At 49.9% G+C, this 21,722-nt stretch overlaps 1 protein-coding gene across 1 annotated transcript in view; it reads left to right on the top strand.

The window, feature by feature from the left end:
• INPP5D (inositol polyphosphate-5-phosphatase, 145kDa) overlaps positions 1–21,722 on the top strand; it is a 140,906-nt gene that overhangs the window by 87,579 nt on the left and 31,605 nt on the right. The window contains exons 7-18 of the mRNA XM_006893532.1: positions 1,704–1,784; positions 1,875–1,946; positions 2,995–3,118; positions 6,175–6,281; positions 7,538–7,640; positions 8,657–8,853; positions 9,225–9,342; positions 11,806–11,902; positions 12,898–13,036; positions 16,626–16,734; positions 18,406–18,494; positions 19,754–19,835. Of these exons, the coding sequence (XP_006893594.1) occupies positions 1,704–1,784; positions 1,875–1,946; positions 2,995–3,118; positions 6,175–6,281; positions 7,538–7,640; positions 8,657–8,853; positions 9,225–9,342; positions 11,806–11,902; positions 12,898–13,036; positions 16,626–16,734; positions 18,406–18,494; positions 19,754–19,835 (1,318 nt within the window). The remainder of the gene's footprint in view (positions 1–1,703; positions 1,785–1,874; positions 1,947–2,994; positions 3,119–6,174; positions 6,282–7,537; positions 7,641–8,656; positions 8,854–9,224; positions 9,343–11,805; positions 11,903–12,897; positions 13,037–16,625; positions 16,735–18,405; positions 18,495–19,753; positions 19,836–21,722) is intronic.

Genomic DNA, 21,722 nt, shown 5'->3' with positions numbered 1-21,722 from the left:
TGGTGGTGGTGATGATGATGTTATTGGCCCCATGGGTGGAGGTGATGGTAACAGTGATGATGTAATGGAAGTGATGATGGTGATGATGATGGTGGTGGTGATGATGATGGTGTTATTGGTCCCATGGACGGTGGTGATGGTAACAGTGATGGTGATGATGCTGGTGATGTTAATCCTACGGATGGGGGGATGTCAGTCATGATGATGATGGAGGTGGAGAGACAATACAGACGTGGTGATGATGGCGGTGACAGTAGTAGTCATCCTGTGGATGGCGTTGATACAGATGGCAGTGATGATGGTTAAGTGCATAGAAAATTGAAGTCAAAAGTGAGTATAGCCTGGCTGATATACTGACAAGAAGGGAGGTAAGGAACATACCTGGTCCTCACCTTCATTCTGTTCATCTCAGTGTTAAGTCAGTCACACCGGCGTTTGGTGGTCGCACCCTGCTCCTGAATGGTAAGGATGTTGTCTCATTAATGCCGCTTCCCCAGCATCTCATAGCATGTCTGTCACAGAACAAGTGCTTAGTAAATGTTTGTTCTAAGAATGATTACGCTTATGGGCTTGATGCCAGGTAGACGTGGGTTCAAGTCCAGCTCTGTCATTTCTAGTATGACAAGTAATGTCAGTCAGCTGCTGTATCTCTTGTATTAATTGAATAGCTGTTTTGAGAACCTTCCTTGACAGACTACTCTAGACACCTAATGCAGCAGACTGGCCCAGTTCTCATGGAACTTCCCTTCTAGGTAAAGGAACGAAGGAGACATCTTTAGCTTAGAGTCCCTGGGTGGCACATCAGTTAAGCATTTGACTACTAGCCGAAAGAGTGGTGTTTCTGACCCACCCAGAGGCTTCTCAGATGACAACTCTGACAGTCTGCTTCCTTAGAACCGTGGGGGCACCGTGAGTCAGAATAAATTCACCTGTGGTTATTGTGATGTGCCCTTGAGTCTGAACTGACTCATAGCTGACCCTCTAGTGTGTTTTTAAAGGCAGTAAATTGGAGGAGATCACCCATCTTTCTCCCACAGAGCAGCTAGTAGATTTGAACCACATGCTTTTGGCTTGGCAACTCAACTTCTTACCTGCTAGGCCACATAGCTCCCATCAACTCAGTAGCAACCAACAAGGTGACTGAGATGAAAGAAAACAGGATGAGGTGGCAGAGATGATGGTGTGATGGCAATTCTAGCTAGAGCAACCAGGGAAGACTTCTTGGTGGATCCGAGACCAGGTCTCCTTCCTCAGTGGAATCCAAGCTGGAGGCCACAGCATGAATGCCGAGTGAGAACTGCACTGGGGAATGAGGGGCTGGATCATAGAGCCTCCCGGAGGAGAGAAGCCCCAAGAGAGGGGATGCTGGCCCATCTCCTCCCTGCAGTGTGAGGCAACGAGGATTCTAAGTAGTGGGATCAGCTGGATTCTAGACACAGAAACTGACCACCAAAGCAGGACAGAGAGGAGTGAGGAAACATCCTGATCGAGGATGGCCCTCGAGCTTGCCTAAGCCAGTGCGTGCTGAGGTGAGGTGCTTGGTGGAAGGTGATTCCACAGGGAGAGAGGCCGTGGTGATTTGGAGAAGGCTTCCCCGACCTTGTCTGTAATGATTGCCCTTAGGGGGCCATTGGGAGGGGAGGAACTAAGCCTAAGCGCTCAGCGTGGTCCCTCCACCAACCCTTCTCCTCGCTGTCTCCCAGGTGCCCAGCGAGGCCAACCCAGTCACCATGATGGCCAAGCTCAGCCAACTGACAAGCCTGCTCTCCTCTATTGAAGACAAGGTACTTGTGAGGCTCTGGAAGCTTCTCATGGCTCCTCATTGGCCACTCTTTGTTGTACCTCCCCGCCTGACTGTGCGTTTGTGCCCACAGGTGAAGGCGCTGCTGCATGAGGGTCCCGAGTCTCCCCACCGACGCTCCCTCATCCCTCCAGTCACCTTCGAGGTACGTGGAGCCAGGCTGGTGCCCCATTGATGGGAGCTGGGGACACGCCGATCCCTGCTGAAGGAGATTCTTTCCCTCAGCTATCGAAGCACGGGAGCTGGAGGGTGGTGCATGGTGGTCAGAACTGCCTCACTGCGAAGAGGATGGAAGCGGAGGACGATGCGGCTGGGGAACCTGTGCGTCCACTCATGGGGGGCTCCCCAGGAAAGAACTCTGGACCCATAAACTTGGTCCTTTTCAAAATAGGAGTGCTGAGACATGGTCAGCAGGAGGCCCCCAAATAGACTTCGAATTAGTCTCCAAGTGGAGAATTTAATCAGAAGACAGAAGAGTTCTTATGTTTTCTCTAAGAATCAAAGAAACTTGTTTTTCTTATAATTCATCAGAGTTTCCAATGTAGCCAACCCAGCACTGGTGCATTTTCAGAAAGGCCCTGTATGACGGACAGATGGAGACACACACACACACACACACACACACACACACACACACACACACACACACACACTCTCACACTCCCCTGCTCTCCAGGCCTAGTGAAAGCTCACTTAGACACACTTCTGTTTTCTAAGTGTGCCTTTTTCTGATTCTTGTTAAATCAGTGTCACACGTTGGTTGCCATGAGGCCTGCGAGCATATGTGAATTGCTAAATCTATTCTGGAAGCAGATGACACATCAGATTAACAAGTGTGTCCACTGAATCAGTGAATGAACCCCTTTCTGGTCATTTCATCCGTTTCCTCCACCAAACCCTTTGGCAGTGCAGCTGCCGTTGTGCACAGCTGAGGATCTGGTCTTCCCACGTGAGAGGTGCTTGAAGGGCTGTGGAAAATTGACAGGTGTCACTCACTGGATGGCTGGGGAATCAGATCTCATTGCCCCCATAGATCCAGAGGTGTGGTGGCCAGGAACAGGGGCTCAAAGGTTGGGAACACAGAAACAGAACCCATTCTGAAAGCAGACGCCACATCAGATTAATGAGTGATTAATTCATTAACCAGATTAAGGAGTGCAGATGACACATCAGATTAATGACTTCACTTGCAGGTAAAGTCAGAGTCCTTGGGGATTCCTCAGAAAGTGCAGCTCAAGGTCGACGTCGAGTCTGGGAAATTGATCATTAAGAAGTCCAAGGACGGTCCAGAGGACAAGTTCTACAGTCACAAGAAAAGTAAGGTCCCAGCGTGGCGTCCGGGTGGTAGAGACAGTGACGGTGCAGGGAGGTTCTCTGCAGGCAGAGGACCCTGGGCTGGCTCTGGGCTGGGTCCTGAACCTGCTGTGATAAACGTCAAAGTCCGGGCCTTGCTCCTAGCAAGTCAGTCAATTGCAGCAGAGAACCCACTCAGATCTGACCCTCCAACAGGTTTTCAGAGGCATAAATTGCACAGGAGGAAACTACCCATCTTTCTCCCTTGGAGCAGCTAGTGGATTTGAACTACCTGCCTTTGGGTTGGTAGTACAACTCCTTACCTACTAGGCCACTGGTGCTCCTAGTAGGTGCTCAATAAAATCGGCTACCATCATGATTTCCTTTTCCTTCCAGAGTCATGAGTGAAGCTGGAAGAGGCTGTAAAAACAGAAAGGAACTGTGAGGGGCAGATCGGGGCATAAGCCCCCACCCCTACCATTTAACAGAGTAGGGCATGCCATGCAGGACAGGGCCCACAGAGGTGCCACGTGGAGAATCGGAGGGTTAGTGGTGGCTTAAGCAGAAGAGCGACTCGTGGAAAATGAGTAGCTTAGAACTGTGCTTTCCTCTCATCTGTGGAAGGCAGGGTTTACAGCTGAGCAGGGTGGCCCCAACTTTAAAGGGAGGAAGCAGAAACCTCAGATGGGTGAAGAGGTAGTGAGGGGGCTGCAGAAATCACTTGAGGTTTCTGGGCTGGCTTTGAAAAGCACCGTGACTCAGCTGAGTTGGCCTCGGTTTAATTCTTTAAGCGTCTTCTGCACATGGGCCCCTGTGGAAGCCTAGCTCAGGGGGGTCTGCAGCAGATGGGGGTGCTGAGGGTGAGTCTGAGTGCTCAGGGCCCAGATGGCCCAAGGAAGACCTTGTTATTCTCTTATTCTTGTTATTCTATTCAGAGCCACAACAGGGGCTCTGGCCTGGGCTTTGAAGAGTGAAGGAGATTCCACCACCACCCCGCCCCCCAGTACACAGGTCTGGCGGGGGCAGGGGCTTGAGCTGAGACCTGCACATGCTGGAGCAAGAGGGGTCAGGAGTTGCACTGCCAAGTGTGGCCTGGGAGGGAAGGGCAGAGGGCCTGGGTCCCAGGTGTGGGCTGCACCCCACGTACCTGAAACCTCGCTCCTGTGGAATTGTGGGTGATGGCCACTGTCTCAGCACTGGGTGAAGTGGACTGGACACCTGTAGCCCCAAGAGGACCCAGCTGTGGGGTGCTGTGAGGGTGAATGCAATACTTGCATCCTGAGCACAGGGCCAGGCTCAGTCCCTGTCCACTTCAGGTCAACCACTAGAAAGAGGTGTGGGCTGGAGGGCAGCTTGGGTGCTCCGTGCTCTGCCCTGGTCACTACGTGTGCCCAAGACTTTGCTGTTCCATCAGAGAAAGTCGCTGTGTGACAACACCAGAGTATCTTCATACACTGCATACATACTGTGTACTAGGCACAGAGGACGCCACAGGGACAACCCCAGGTACCAGCAAGCCAGGGAGAGAAGGAAAAAGTAGATAAACCAGAAAGCCGTGAATGGGAGAGAGCAGCCGATACCTTCCCTCAGGAGGAGTCACCTACAGAACTCTCCACAAGCAGCGGCCGAGGGTACCTCCCCAGGATCTCTCAGGAGAGCTGACCAGTGCAGTGGACATGGGCAGGGTTAAGAGCACGTGGCTTGTAAAAACTGTACAACTCTGTGACGTTGTGTAATTGTTCTCCTTTTAATTTAGCTTCTCTTTTCCTCCTCTGCCTCCTGAGAATAGTTGGGGGGGGGGGGAGTCAGGGAGGGGATTATAGAGAACTGGGAACAAGATGAATCACTTCAGAGCTGAAGTGCTCCAGAACTGTCTAAATTTTAATTGTTGAGAGAAAGAAAAACATTTTAAATTAAATTTCCATGTTGATTAAAAGAAGGAACATAGAGGAAGAAAGAGGGTGAGGAGAAAAGTATGGCTGGCTGGCTGGCTAGACGGCTGGACAGAGGGAGTGTGGGAGAGAGGAAGAGGGAAGGATGAAGAGAGAGGATGGAGGGAGGGAGGGAGGGATGACAAAAAGGAAGGAGGGAAGGAGGAATGGATGAAAGAAGAAGGGAGAAAAATTGGAGGAGAGGGGAAGAGAGGAAGGAGGAAGCCGACTGCCCTCCGTCAGCGCATTGCTCTGGCCAAGCCCCCAGCCCCCAGCTTCACTCTTCCAAGAGCATCCAGGAGAAGGAGGGGGCGGGTAGGGGGACCAGACCTAATCCTGGAAAATCAAAGTGCTGATGGGGCAGGGACCCTGTACTCAGTGGCTGACCTGTGAATGGAGCAATCCCTCTCTCTTTTTTTTAATCATTGTTGCACATTTTCTCCCCTCTTCTCTTCCTCATCCCCCAGCCCACCCTGCAATGCACCCCTTGTTCCAGATTATTCTCATACACATCATGTATATTATTCTCAGACAGTTCTTCCCCTCTTCTGTTCTAATGCACTGTTCATTGTCTATCCACTCCCCATTTCCTCCCCAACACTTCCCATGCCTGTCCTATTTTTCCTTCCAGTCTTTTTTTTCTTTTTATAACAGCAGGGTTATGCAGTATTTGTCCCTTTATGACTGAGATATTTCACTTAGCACAATATCCTCAAGGCTCCCCCATGCTGTGTAATGTTTGACTATTTCATTGTTTTTCAATACTACGTAGTATTTCATTGTGTGAATGTGCCACAGTTTTGCTATTCATTCATTTGTTGATGGGCACTTGAGTTGATTCCATCTCTTTGCTATAGTGAATAATGCAGTAATAAATATGGGTGTGCATACGTCTTTGAATCATGCCTCTGATTTTTCTAGGGTTTATTCCTAGTCATGGAATTTCTGGATCAAATGGTATTTCCATTCCCAGCTTTCTGAGAAAGTGCCATACCGCCTTCCATAGTGGTTGCACCATTTTATATTCCCACCAGCAGTGAATAAGAGTTCCACACCAGCATTTGTTGTTTGCTGCCCTGTTGAACTTTGCTATTGCTTCCTGGGTGGGATGATACAGTTGTTTTTACTCTTTCTTCCTCTTTCCATTAGTCCTACAGCTTGTCAAGTCTCAAAAGTTTCCTAACAAGCTGGTGATTGTGGTGGAAACAGAGAAGGAGAAGACAGTGCGGAAGGAGTACGTCTTTGCTGACTCGAAAGTAAGTGGCAGCAGACTCCCTAAGCAGGGGTGCTAGGGACCCGTGTGTTAGAGCCTCTCTGTGTGCTGGGGAGTAGGTCCATCAGCTCAGGAGGTTCTCCCAGCATCCCCTGCTTGTCCTGGGGGCGAGGGACACTGAGCTACATGATTAGGGAGCACACTGCAGACCAGCTGGCCTCAGCTTGTCCAACTCCATCCAGCATGTGGGCTGCCTACCTGCACTGAGCTGCCTCCCCACAGAGAGGGTGGGTCCCTGTGTCTGCACCTTCCCCAGCCCCAACCTGTTAGGTGCCACTTTCCTGATGACCCAGTAATTAAATGTTGGATTTCTAGCTGAAAGGTCCAAAGTTTTAATCCAGTGGCTACCCTGAAGGAGAAAAATAGGCAGTCTTCTCCCATTAAGACTTACAACCGCAGAAGTCTGATGGAGGGCTGCCCTGAGTTCCACTTGATGAAAATGGATTTTACTGACCCATGGTAGACAATTCAAACTCACCCAGCAATACCTCAGAAGGAAGGCCTAGTAACCTGCCCCCGTAAAGACTGGAACCCACTCAGAACTGACCTTCCAGCAAGTTTTCAGAGGCAGTAAATCACACGCAAGTGGATTGCCCGTCTTCCTCCTAAGGAGAAACTGGCGGATTTGAACCTTGTGCCTTTGGGTTGGCAGCACAGCTTCTTACCACTAGACCTCCTGAGCTCCCTGGTAAACCATGAGGGGAGTTAAAGGCAGGACAGCTAGAAATGAGAACCTGACAACTGTAGGTGTCCATTATGTGTAGATGGGATTGCATAATTGTCAAAGGCCCGTTCTATTCAGTTCATTACAGGGAAGTCCCATGGTGGTGGATAAGACCACTTGTTTGTTTTGTCTTGTATCTCTCTAAAATTACTTACTTGATTGTGTCTGTTTGGGGAGGTACATTGTCTGGAATTTCTCTAATGCCGTAGCTCAAAGCCCTTTCCATCCTACATCTGTTTGTCTACAGTAACAGAGACCCTTTGAGACTAGATGAGCTAGGCAACCTATACAGGCAGACCTCAGAAAAAAAGGAATGTCATCCTGGGTGGGTATGCACTGTCAGCACCAAAATGAGAGGGCTGTCATTTGCAAAGGAAGCAGTTAAGCATTCAGCATGGATTTGGTATCCAGGCCAGATTTAGATGCTCCTTCAGGGCCCTGACAAAGCAGTCCATTGGAAAGGGTGGTGTGAGGGGTGGGGGCCTTGCTGAGTCTGTCTGTCCTTCCGTCCTCAGAAGAGAGAAGGCTTCTGCCAGCTTCTCCAGCAGATGAAGAACAAGCATTCGGATCAGTCCGAGCCTGACATGATCACCATCTTCGTGGGCACCTGGAACATGGGTACGTGCACCCACCTATATCCAAACAAGGACAGCACCTGCTACCCTGCTCCTGTCCCCACAATCACACTCTTGACCTGAGCTCTTGGGTGACAGAAGCGAGTTCCCAGGTGCCAGCAGAAAATGAAATGCAGAGTCCTAGCAGCCCTCTGGGACAGAGTATACCGATTCCTTAGACGGAGCTTAGCCAGCTCTTGCGGCAGCCTGTGCGGAGTGGCACTGCCAGCCCACAGCTCTAGCTGCCGCAGCTCTGGCTCCATCAGCAGCTCCTCTGGAGAAGGACAATCACCTCCCATGTGATTTACAGCCTCTGAAAACCCACCGGAGCGTCAGCTATGAGTCAAAGCTGGTGCTGCCCTAGGGATCTCTGAATGTTCCGATTCTTTTTCTAAAGCAACCTCACTGAACCAGGTCTTGCCCAACATCCTAAGAGATAATGGTACTTAGTTTGGCTGAAAATCACTAAACCTTTTCCCCAAGGCACCCTGGGCTTTGAACAACAAACCTCTTAGCTAGTAGCCAAGTGCTTATCTTGTTAAAGCCACCTAAGTTGTTCTGTTAGCATTTTGTGTGATATATTGGGCTCCTCACTGAAAGCCAGGAGTTCAAATCCACCAGCTGCCCCATGAGAGAAGGGCAGGCAGTCTCCTCCTCCAGGAAAGGTCTGTAGTCTCAGCAATCTGTGGGGAGGAGACGTGAGTCAGTTTCAATTCGTAGCCACAAGGTTTCGTTTTCTGGGTGTAGTTCAGCTGTCTGAATGACTTGACAGGTCTAGGTTGGCAGTTCAAGTCCCCGTAGAGGCACCTCAGAAGACAAGCCTAGAAATCTGCTTCTGAAGGACACAGCCTTGAAAAGCCCCCAGAATAGACCCGCTGTGCTGTCATGAGGCTGCCCGGAGTCGGAATAGACTCATGGGCGTGAGCAGCTGCCCCCCAGGCCTCTCCTGTTTGTGAACCCCCTGATGGTGTTGAATGTCTGTGCCACTCACTCACTTGGTGTTGGGTTTTGCTGTTGAAGGTAACGCCCCCCCTCCCAAGAAGATCACGTCCTGGTTTCTCTCCAAGGGGCAGGGCAAGACGCGGGATGACTCAGCCGACTACATCCCCCACGACATCTATGTGATTGGCACCCAGGAGGACCCCCTGGGAGAGAAGGAGTGGCTGGAGATTCTCAAGCACTCCCTGCAGGAGATCACCAGCATGACCTTCAAAACGGTGAGGGCCTGGCCCCCAAGGAGGGAACCCCAAAGCCCAGCAGTCTCTAGCTACTTCCGGCCTTGTCTTGGTCTCATGTCCCCTCACCTTCCTCAGCCAGTAAGATGCACCCAGGGGCTGTGGTGTGAAATTGGAGGGGCGCTAGGGGCAGGTGGGGGGTATCACAGGAGACTTCCTTCTCCCCCGTTCCTGCTCCTACCACCAGCTTCACACCCCACAACCTGCCCTGGTAGGGCATCGTCAGGAGTCTCTGGGACATTTAGGGGTGCCAGGAAGGGGCTCCACCCCTAGGGCTCTAGCCGACTCCCTTGTGGGTTCATGCACTGTGCCTTAGCTGCTGGACCTCAATGTCATTCTGTTGTCTCCCCCAGATGGCGATCCACACCCTCTGGAACATCCGTATTGTCGTGTTGGCCAAGCCGGAGCATGAAAACCGCATCAGCCACATCTGTACAGACAATGTCAAGACTGGCATAGCCAACACGCTGGGTGAGCTCGGCCCTTCCAGACTTAAGCCACTGCCTCAGCCATGTCGTGGGGCTGTCACAAACAGAAGAGTGTCCCCTCAGCTTTGGAGGCGAGAAGGGCTGGTTCTGTTGTCGTGAGGGTCCATTGAGCATGTTCCAACTCAGAGTGACCCGTCGCACGTAATTCAGGCGTGTGGTCCATGGGCTGTCCTTGGAAAGGGACATCATGCTGGAAAAGTAAAGAGTCTGTGAAAGAAAGGAGGACCCTCAACGAGCTGGATTGACACAGTAACTGCAGCAATGGCCTTGAGCATGGTGGAAATCATGAGGATGGTGCAGGAAAGGACGAGGTTTTGATCTATTATTGCTCTTAAGGTTGCTAAGAACTGTAGCTGGCTCGAGGGGGAGGCTTGTGCTCTGTATAGTTCCTAGTTTTGTTACTAGAAGGGTCTTGACATGCCGACACTCAGTCCAAAGGACACTCTTTACTCCTGGGTCTCCTTTCTTGGTGGTAGTAGGTCCCTTTCTCTTCTAGCTTCTTTCTCCTTTTATCTCTTGTAAGATAAGATTGTGCTGGCCACGTCCCAGAGAAACTTCCTGTCCATCTAATCAGGGCTGTGACCTGAGAGAGAGAGAGTGCTCACCTGCACACCTCAGGAGGGCCAGCGGGCTTTGAGGCTGCAGTCAAGAGCAATGTCAAGTCCTTGTATGTTAGGTGTGTGTGAGGTATGTGTGTGTGTGTGAGAGAGAGCAAGCACCTCTCAGGAGGCCAACGGGCTCTGGGGCTGAAGTCAGGAGCAATGTCAAGTCTATGTGTGTGCAAGGGGTGTGTGTGTGTGTGTGTGACAGAATGCACATCTCAGAAGCCGTTGGGCTCTAGACCTGAAGCCAAGAGCAATGTCAAGTCTATGTGTGTGTAAGCTAGGGGTGTGTGTGTGTGTGTATGTATGTGTGTGAGAGAGAGCAAGCACCTCTCAGGAGGCCAGCGGGTTCTGGTGCTGGACTCAGGAGCAATGTCAAGTCTGTGTGTGTGTGTGTGTGTGTGTGTGTGTGTGTGTGTGTGTGTGTCAGAGTGTGTGTGTCAGAGACAGAGTGCACATCTTAGGAGGTCAGCGGCTGGAGGCAGGGGCAATGTCAAGTCTATGTGTGTGCAAGGGATGTGTGTGTGTGTGTGTGAGAGAGACAGAGTGCACATCTCAGGAGGCCAGCGGGTTCTGGGGCTGGAGTCAGGGGCAATGTCAAGTGTATGTGTGTGTAAGGTGTGTGTGTAAAGCATGTGCTTGTGAGAGAGAGAGAGAGAGCACACATCTCTGGAGGTCAGCGGGCTCTGGGGCTGGACTCAGGAGCAATGTCAAGTCTGTGTGTGTGTGTGTGTGTGTGTGTGTGTGCGCGCGCGCGCGCGTGTGTGTGTGTCAGAGACAGTGCACATCTCAGGAGGCCAGCGGGCTCTGGGGCTGAAGTCAGGGGCAATGTCAAGTGTATGTGTGTATAAGGTGTGTGTGTAAAGCATGTGTTTGTGAGAGAGAGCACACATCTCAGGAGGCCAGCGGGCTCTGGGGCTGGACTCAGGAGCAGAATCTAAGAAAATTGGAAGCAGAAGTGCTGCAATCGAGTGTGAACTCCTCGGCCTTCTTGCTGTACGGCCAAACCACAAACTGCCACTAGCACTCGCCTTCCCTCCTTCCTTCCTGTCTCCATGAGGCTGGAGCCTGTGGCTCTGTGCTGCCCACACGCCTCCTTCTGGCCCCTATTCTTCCAGGCCCAGGTCCAGCCCTCCCCTCCCCCACAGAGCCTCACCGGCTCCATCCAGGCCCCTCGGCTCCTCCCTTAGTGCTGCCCCGACCTCCTTCACCTCAGGGGCCCTCAGGGGCCCCAGCGAGCATCCCCTGAGGGAGAGGTGGGAGGGCATCCGTGGCTTCACCTGAGGAGTTCACCTAGCAGCTACTCCACGTGAATCTATCCTCTTTCCCCGCTCTCCTCCTTCACTCACCATGCCCTCCGGTCCTTCTCCACCACCACTTTAAAGGAATCTCAGTGGTGTAATAGAGTAAGTATTTAGTTGCTAACAAAAAGCTTCCCAGTTCAAGCCCACCAGTCGCTCCTTGGGAGGAAGATGAGGCAGTGTGCTTCTGTAAAGCTTACAGCCTCCGAGATGCCACGAGGCCATTCACCAACCTGCACGGTCCCCGTGAGTCAGAATTGACTCCATAACAGGGTTTTGGGGTCCCTGGGTAGCAGAAATCTTTAACACACTCAGTTGCTCACCAAAAAGTTGGAGGTTCAAGTCCACTCAGAGGTGCCTTGAAAGAAAGGCCTGGCTACCCTCTTCTGAACAAGCAGCCGCCGAGAGCCCTGTGGACACCACTCTGCTCTGACACACACGGGGTCGCCCAGAGTCCAGATCGACGGGAGGAGAACAGCCCAGTGTTTTGTTTTGACATGTTTTAAACTGATGTTTTGACATTTTCTTTTTTCTCCCCCTCAGGGAACAAGGGAGCTGTGGGGGTGTCTTTTATGTTTAATGGCACCTCCTTGGGGTTCGTTAACAGCCACCTGACCTCAGGAAGTGAAAAGAAACTCAGGTGAATAAACACACACACACACACACACTCACTCACTCACACACACACACACTCCAGACTCTTCAAGAAGCAAAAAGTAACTCGGTCTCTCACCCTCCTCCCTCTCACACACACATACATGCACTCACTCCTGACTGGTTAAGAAGCAGACAAACCTTCAGGTGGTCTCTCTCTCAATCTCAATCAATCTCTATATCTCTATCATCTCTATCTCCCTCCCCCCTCCTCCTCCTCCTCTTCCTCCTCCTTCTTTTCTCTCTCTCTCTCTCCACATCTGGAGGATAGAAAAGCCATCTCTTCATCACATTAGCCTAGCAGACACCTGCACACCACCCCATCCCTCTCAGAAGGGACAGACCATCCTATGGGCATCTCCACTTACCAAAGCCCATTTCACCAACCAGTGGCCCAGCCATGAAGACAGTCATCTCGAATGTTCTCTGCTCACTTATCTGCCAGGTGTCTCGCCTCTGTTCACCAGGCCCTGCCTAACGCAACAGAGCCAGTCTTGACCCCCACACCCCCAAGGACCACCAGTGGCAGGGAGGGGAACCAATAACGTGTTGCCAGATCCTTGCCTTTTTGTGTTTTGTTTGGTTTGGTTGGGTTGGGTTTTGGGTTTTTTTATTTCCATTCATTCATTGTTGCACTTTTCTCCCTGCCCACCCCTCTCCCCAATTTGCTCTTCTCTTTGAAAAGTAAAAGAAAAATTCCTTCATTGGTATACAATCCCCCATCCCCAAGTACACTCCACTATGCAGCCTTCATTCTGGACTCTTGTCATGACCATAATAATCAATCATATATTACTTTTAAACAGCTCTCTCCTTCATCGTTTCAATGAAGTATACATAATTTATCCAGTCTTTCTCAGTCTTACCTCAACCCTGATGTCAGTCCCGTTCTAACAGTGGCACTATGCAGTATTTGTCCTTTTGTGACTAAGATATTTCACTCAGCATGATGTATTTATAACTGCCTTTTTGTTTAAACAGGAGAAACCAGAACTATATGAGCATTCTCCGGTTCCTGGCCCTGGGAGACAAGAAGCTGAGCCCCTTTAACATCACGCACCGTTTCACCCACCTCTTCTGGCTTGGGGATCTCAACTACCGCGTGGAGCTGCCCGTCTCAGTAAGGAGCCTCTCAGCGGGGCTGTGGGTCCACAGGACAGGACGCAGGGCCACTGACAGCCTCAAGGGCTTAGCTGGGTCATGGCAACGGCTCCTCACTCGAGGGACTCAGCTACACCCAGCTCCACACCCCTGCTCTTCCTTCCACCTCTTCTCTCCTCGCCTCGAGTGCCCACTTAACCATCGCGGCTTCCTGAGCCTCACCACCACTCTGCATTCTGGGCAGCCCGCTAGCCAGCTCTAGCCCTCAGTGTGCAGGCTCTTAAGTCCCCAAGAAAGCTGCGGGAAGGACCAGTTCCTTTTTCTCCCCATCTGATGGGTCACACTTCACCCCCCACTGTCCAGTCAGCAGTGGTCAGTGGACCCATGTGGCACAGAGCACAGCCTTGTGCCCTCAGAAAGGAGGGACAGGCACATGCCAGAGGATGTGGCTGGAAGTGGAGCTCAGTCCTCTGGCTCTCCTGAAGGACAGGGGCTCAGGACAGGAAATGATGCTGCTGTCCTCAGCCCATTGTCTCCAGCCTGCCCAAGAGCAGGCCTTTAGTCCTCGTCTGAGGGAATGTTTTAGTGAAGTTACAGTAAAATACGTAAGTGATCCTCGATGGTGTAATGGTTAAGTGCTGAGCTATTGGTTAACCAAAAGGTGGGCAGTTCAAGCCCACCCCAGAAGTCAGGCCTGACAATCGGCCAGTGAAGGACGCACAGTCTTGAATCCCTGTGATGCAGCTTCTACTCTGCACACATGGGGGCGCTATGAGTCAGAATCGGCCTTGACAACCCTGACAACAACAACAAAATAATAATAATATAAATATAAATATAAGCTATAAATATAATTTCTATTATATATAAATATAAGTAACACAACATTTACCATCTTAACTATCCTGAGGTGAACAATTGAGCGACCTTCATCATGTTGTGTGACCACCACCACCATCCATCTCCTCGTATATTCATTTCTGACAGGGGTTTTAAGTCCTTTCTCACTTTGATCTTGTGAGGGAAGGCAGGGAGCTGCAGAGGCAGGCCCATTTTACAGATGAGAACACCAAGGTACACACTGGCTGAGGAAATCCCCCGAATCGGTTGCAGTCATTAGCAGAGTTCAGATTGAGCGCATGCCTCCAGCCCTCATCCAAGGTGTTTCCTGCATCGTTCTATCCCTGGGCTCCCTGGGGGGTCCGCAGAGACTGACTTGGAGCAGCCAGGTGGGAGAGGTGATGGGTAGACAGAGCCTGACCCTCCACATCATTGTCACAGACAGTGTCCAGGAGAGGTAGCTGCTAGATTTCAAGGCCAACACTCCATTGGCATCCCACGTTAACTCTTGGAGTCAGAGAACCAGGCCTGGTTAGGGAGCCCAAAAGACCTCAGATTTAGGGCTGAAGTCCACATTTCCTCCTAAGCTGTCTCAGTTTCTTGATAAATGGAGAGACAGAGACGTACCCACCTGTCTAGTGACATATTGATAAAAATAATAAGAGTCACTGTATTCCAAAACAAGGCAGGGTGGATGAAGCCCTAAGACTAACGTCCTGAGAGAATCTTTTCTTTCATTTTTAACATTTTATCCTGTGAGTAAAAGTTTACACAACAACCTACATTATGCAGATGGCACACTCTTGCTTGCTGAAACTGAAGAGGACCTGAAGCGCTTGCTGCAGAAGTTCAAGGATTATAATCGTCAATATAGATTGAAGCTCAATGTCAAAAAGACAGATATTCTCACCACTCGGCCAATTAGCAGCACCATGATGGATGGAGAAGAGATTGAAGTTGTTGACAGTTACAGCTTGCTTAGCTCCACAGTCAACACTCTTGCCACCAGCAGTCAGGAAGTCAAAAGATAATTGCATTAAGTAAATCTGCTGTCAGGGACCTTTCCAGAGTACTGAGAAACAACAATGTCAGTCTAAAGACTAAGGTGTGCCTGTTTTAGTCCATGGTCTTTGCAAATTACTTGCTCTGCACCAGAGAGCTGGACAATGACGAAGGATGACAGAAGAATTTATGGTTTTGGGTTGTGGTGCTGGAGAAGAGTCTTGAACATGCTATGGACCACGAAGAAAACAAATCGGTCTGTCTCGGAGAAGGTCAAACCAAGTTCCTCCTTGGAGGCTAGGATTTTGAAGCTGTGTCTCATATACTTTGGGCATGTGTCCAGGAGGGATGAATCCTTGGAGAAGGACATCATGCTCAGAATGGTGGAGGGACAGCACAGGAGACAAGACCCCAGATGAGATGGATTGATACAGTAACTAGGGCAATTGGGGTAGGTGTATCGGAGACAGTGAGACTGTCTCAGAACAGGGCAGTCTTCAGAACTATTGTACATAGGGTCACTATGGGTCACAGGAGACTTGATGGCACATAACAACAATAAAAGTTTACAGAGTGTATTATTGTTATGTAACAGTTTTAATTGTTTCTGGTCAAACATTCTTCTAAGTGGTATAGCACTGGTCTGTGCATTTCTGTACAGAGGTAACTTGTGGTTGCTGTGATGCTAAACACTGTGACACTGATGTGTCAAATGCGATAATGGTTACCCATGGTGGACAGTGTTTGCTGGAGCTCCCCAATTATAACAAATTTGGAAGCAGGAGTGGCAGCCACTTCAGAAATAGCTTGCCTCTGAAAACTCTATGAACTTGGAGAAACGATAAAAGTTATACAAGTATTCAGGTCTTTTGTTCATAGGGTTGCTATGAGTTGTCTACGACTCGATGGCACTTAACAACAACAACCATCAAGTTGGAATCAGGTCAAGGCTGACCCCCTTCCCCCACAGTGAATTTTCAGATGCAGTGAATCGCTTGGGAATTGCTTGCCCACCCTTCTAAAGAGCAGCTAGTGGATTTGAACTGCATACCATGTACCCTGCATCTGATACAGGCCATGGTCTTTGCAATCACTTGTTATGCATCAAAGAGTTGAACAATGACCAAGAAGGATAGAAGGAGAATTGATGCCTTTGAGCTGTGGTGCTGGAGAAGAGTATTGAGAATACCATGGACTGTGAGGAAAACAAACAGATTCATCCTGGAAAGGGTCAAACCTGGTTGATCCTTGGAGGCAAGGATTCTGAGGCTTCGTCTAACATACTTTGGACATGTTGCAAGGAGAGACAGGTCCTTGGAGAGTGACATCGTGCTTGGTAGGGTGGAGGGACAGCACAGAAGGGGAAGGCCCCCTTTGAGGTGGATTGATTCAGTGACTGGGGTAATCGGGATGGGTGTATCAGAGACAGTGCAATTGGCACAGGACAGAGCAGACTTTAGGGATGTTGTACATAGGGTTTCCATGAGTCACAAGTGACTCGACAGCACATAACAATAACAACAACAACAACCACCAGGTACCCTCAGTCAACCAGCACTCTTCCCATTTCCTCCTCAAGTTCTCCATTTCCATTCATCCTTCTCTCCTGCCCCTTCATGCCTTCTAAACCTGAGATCATCTTTAAATCTTAAATAAAAAAGGTCTCCTGAATCTTCTTAAACACCAGATAATAGTTTTGTTTAACTCGTTTTAAAGCTGTCTGGCGAGGACAGCATCTCACCAGGGCCTGGCTTGTCTCGTCGCAGGAGGCAGACCTCATCATCCAGAAGATTAAGCAGCAGCAGTACCCGGAGCTCCTGGCCCACGACCAGCTGCTCATGGAGAGGAAAGAGCAGAAGGTTTTCCTGCACTTCGGTGAGCACGGTATCCCCTTCTCTACGGCCCCCTGCACCCCTGCCCACCTCCCTCACCCCACAGGCTCACCCAGAAAGGGGGTGCCCACACAAGAGGGCAGGTGTGATGCTTGGGGAGCTGCCTGGCCCCCAGTACTGCGCTGGCTTTCAGGAACGGGACGTGCAGACACCCTTCAAGTCACACACTTTGCGGGCACTGCCTTCTTACTACACCCCGAAGGCTTGTAGCAACCTTGGCTCGAGCAGCTCTGCTGGTGCCGTTTTCCCAACGGCGTGTGCTCGCCGCGTGCTTCTCTGTCTCACATGTTGGTAATTCCCACAATACTTCGAACTTGTCCTCACGGTTTGGCACACTTGACAGACTTCCAAAGAACAAGCCACACTCGCTGCCATCGCGGGTGTGGACTCGCTGTGACCCTCCGTGGGCTTCTGAGGCTGGGAGTCATTCCAGAAAGACCGCCTCTCTCCTCCCCAGAGGTGGTTGATGGATTCGAACTGCTGACCTTTCATTAGCAATACGTAATACACTAAGTCACCAAAGCGCCTTCCCACAGATGTTGTTGTTGTTGTTGTTGTTGTTGTTGTTGTTGTTGTGTGCCGTCAACTTGGAACCAACTCACAGCTTTCCCCTCAGAGGGTTTTCACAGGCTGTAAGTCACACAGGGAGAGACGGCCCATCTTTCTTCTGTGAAGCAGCTGGCGGGTTTGAACTCTGTCTGTACGTTTGAGTTGGCTGCATAGCTCCTTACCCGCTAGGCCACCCGGGCTCCCTTCATAGTGCAGAGTAACTTTTATAGCACTGGGAATTTTTTTTAAAAGGCAAAAACCTGCACTGCCAACCCGAAGGCACATGGTTCAAGGACACCAGCTGCTCCTGGGCGATTAACTGCCTCTGAGAACTCTCTAGAGGGTTGGCTATGGGTCGGTTCAACCTCGACATAAACAACATTTGCTTTATTGCACCTTTAGCATCTCCAAGGTGTGCCTGTATATTCACACACTGTTGTTGTTGTTTACCAGCCCGTACCTGAACCACAGAGGGTTTTCAGAAGCAGTTTGTCCCACAGGAAGAGACTGCCCATCCTTCTCCCACAGAGCAGCTGGTGGGATTTGAACTGTGTGCCTTTGGGGTTGCAGCACAGGTTAGGAGGCTAGACGTCTGGATTTCAGGTACTGACTCCAGAGGAAGGCGTCCTCTCTCTCTGTGGGAAGGTCCTTGTCCCAGGACACCCCTTGGAAAGGCCCTCCTGGCATTCATATTTTCTTCTTGCTGCACCTTATCTTTATTTATCTCAAAATCATTTTGTTAAACATACTCTATACTGATAAGGGATAGGAAATTTTGGTGGCCTAGTGGGTAAAGAGTTGCACTGGCAGCCCAAAGGCAGGTGGTTCAGATCCACCCCGCCGCTCCATGGGAGATTGATGGGCAAGCTCCACCCACGTGATTTACGGCCTCTGAAAACACGCTGGAAGGTCGCTAGGAGTCAATTCTGACTTGAAGGTAAGGAGTTGAGTCAAGTCTATGCTGATAATACCTCATTAACATAACAAAACCCCGTTTCCAAATGGAATTACACCCACAAATGTAGGGATTATGATTAGGACACACATGCTACAGGGCACAATCCCATAACAGGAATCAAAACTGAAACCACAGTTTCTCTTTCAGAGGAGGAAGAAATCACCTTCGCTCCGACTTACCGTTTTGAAAGATTAACTCGGGACAAGTACGCGTACACTAAGCAGAAGGCCACAGGGGTGAGTCCAGTTCCTTCGGCGGGTCCCTCCCCTCTCCACCCCTCTGCTCGCCAGCCACGAAGGTGACCAGAAAGAGAGAGGGACACTCTTACTCATCTGGAAAATAATAACAACACACCCGTTCCTCACTTATCAACATGGCTAGGTTCCAGTTGCCTCGCCAGGTCACTATGTGAAATTCCAAGCTGTGCAAAAAAGGAGAGTGTCCACATTCAATCACGAAGTGAAGGACGCTCACGTCACTTTACAAGTGCTCGATTGCATCATTAGAAAACTGCCAAACCCCTGAGATTCACAGCGCAGCCCACTCAGTGCGTCAGTTTAACCTTCACAGCCGACGTTGCTATAGTCTCCGCATCCGTTATTACCAGATGTACTTCGTTAATGCAAAAGAGTCTGATTTGTTTTCTATTGACGTCATCGTGACCTGTCGGATAACTAATCAAGTGAAGAGTATTGTAGTTAGAAGTTGCTTGTTGATTTGTGTCACAGTGAAAAGCCATCATAGGTCTGATACAAGGGTTCGTCAGCGTCAGGAGACCCTGGAGTGCTGAGGAGAACTGAGGGTCAGGGGAGCTGAACATCTTTCTGAAGCAGAGTCCAGAACACCTGAAAGTGTGAGGGCATGCTGTGGAGCCAGTGGGTACCTGCAGCAAATGAAAGGGCTTAGAGGTAAATGGAAGTCCGTATGGAGGACTTCCAGGGAAGCCTGGTAGCGTTCAGCTGCTAACGTTAAGGTTGATGATTCAGTCCCACCCCAGGTCTCTGCAGGAGAAAAGGCCTGGTTATCTGCTCCCATAAAAAAGAACAACCTTGGGAACCGCACAGGGCAGTTACCGTGTGTGAAAGTGGGTGGCTGTGACTCTGCATTAACTCAGTGGGATGGCTTTGCTGCTGGTGGTCATTCGTGGGCCTTGACAGAGCACAGGCGAAGTAATGTTTCAGTGCTCAGCTGCTGACCCAGAAAGGTCAGCAGTTCAAAGCCATCAGTAAGCAGCTCCACGAGTGAAAGGCCTGGCGATCTACTCCTGTACGGACTCCAGCCTTATAAACCCTGCAGGACAGTTCTACACTGTCCTGTTCTACACTGGAAGGCCTTCAGAGTGAGCTCAGTGACACAGCAACAGCAACCGCCCGGGGAAATTCTAGAAAGAACCATCAGCGGATGAATTCAGGGAATGTAGAGGCCACTGGGGAGTCTCTTCTTTGGTTTGAAAATAAGCAGTAGCAGTTTTGCAATGTGGGCCTCTCACTTGCAGATGAAGTACAATCTGCCCTCGTGGTGTGACCGGGTCCTCTGGAAATCGTACCCGCTGGTGCACGTGGTGTGTCAGTCCTACGGTGAGTGGAACTGGGGGTGCTGGTGGAGGGGTGCAGGCAGACTAAGTCCAGAGGACTGCATTAGACTGGAATGGCCACCTCCCCACACCTGAAGGGGCTACTCTGCTGTGTGTGCCCACCTGTGAGGTGGGGATGCTCACTGCCATCCTAACGATCACCTCAGGGCATCCGTGCCCAGCCCTCCCTCTCAGGTGACATCATAATAAGCATCACCTGTTTGGGGGGACATCTGAACTATAGAACATTTTTTTTTGTGATTTCAAGAATTTATTCATTGTAAATACCTTTTTTAAAAAATTATTTTATATTTATTTTTTTCAACTTTTTAAATATAATTTTATAGGTTTTTTTAGGTTGTTTATTTTTCATTTCAATGAACGTCTACAGAGATTTTAGAACATTTTTTTTAAAAATCTTATTTCTTTTCTTTGGAGAAGAACATACTAGGTTAGAGACAGGAAAGAGCATTTCCACAGGTCACACATGATTGAATTTTGCTAAGTTGCCCTGGCTCAGCTTAGTACAGAAACAGACACATACATGTGTTTTGGCCGATAAAGTGATGAAAAAGCCATACTGTCTGTCTTAACTAAGGTGGAGCTATAGCAGAAAGACCACACGCGGGTGATTTTAACAAACAGAAATGTCTTTTTAGAAGAGAAAGACCACAAGGGGGTTGCTTTAAGACACAGAAGTGTATTTTCTTGATACTTAGGAGTTACAAATTCAGAGTACAGGCTTTAGAAGACTCTCTCTGTCAGTTCTGGCCACAGTCCTTCCTTGGCTCTGTATTGATCTTTGTGTGGCTTCGCATCTGTCTTCACCACCTCTACTTCTAATCTGCCCTTTTTATAGCTTAAGAATGATCAAGGGAGCTCTGGTGGCCTAGTGGCAAGAAGCTGCACTGCATTCCCAGAGGCATGTGGTCCGAATCCACCAGATGCTCTGCCGGGGAAGGAGGGACAATCTCCTCCTGTAACAGTCAGATCCGATTTGACGGTATACACACACAAAATAATAAAATAATAATAATAAAAAAGAAAGACCAGCTTTAGACACTACACTGATACGGCCTTTTAACAATGTAACACATTTCTAAATGGGATTTTAACCACAGACATAGGGTTTAAAATTCACAACACATATTTTTAGGGGTAGAGGACACAATTCAATCCATAACAATATGCAATATTAAGATAAATAATTAAGAAATACAGTATCAAACAGCTGAGAAGCCACAGTGAACTCCATAAGCGGGTGACGCTGAAGGTGCTTTCCTTGGTTTAAGTGGCTTTTCTCACGAGCTCCTGCTCAGCCGTTGGACCTGAGAAGTAAGACCTGAGACATCCCCAGGGTGGAGCACCACGTGCCTGTTTATAAAACAGTGGCATCCAGGTGAGCGTGGAGGGAGCCCTCCTGGCCTCCACTATGCGTCCCGAGAGCCAGAGCCACAGGTCAGGGCCCCTGAGGGATGGAGGCCGAGTCCATTTCAATCCACACAGACAATGGCACGAAAGGCCACGCAGTCACGACCTTACGGGATCGTTGCCACACTTGTGCCCCTTGTTGCAGCCACAACCTCTACAGGAGCATTGCCGCCTGAGTCACTGCCTCGTTCACCCCACGGTGTTTTTCCTTTGCTGGTCTGTTAAAGGCTGGTGCGTCCTGTAGTTCCATCTTCCCCTCTCATCTCTTCTCACGCTTCCTGTCTTCCTCCCAGAAGCCCTCACTCTCCCCTGGCTTCTGCTTCCGCCTAATCCCATGACTTCTGACAGTCGTCTCAGCCCCGAGTGCCCATTTCCTGTCTGACACCTCCTCCTGCCTCTCAGTGGACTTGGGATTTCTGGAACAGCGTTGTCTCATTCTTCAGGCCTGCTCTGCCTCCCG

Source organism: Elephantulus edwardii, unplaced genomic scaffold, assembly GCF_000299155.1.
Source record: "Elephantulus edwardii isolate Elephantulus edwardi_28Jun2011 unplaced genomic scaffold, EleEdw1.0 scaffold00127, whole genome shotgun sequence".
Lineage (NCBI taxonomy): Eukaryota > Metazoa > Chordata > Mammalia > Macroscelidea > Macroscelididae > Elephantulus > Elephantulus edwardii.
This window is presented reverse-complemented; position numbering and strand designations above follow the sequence as displayed.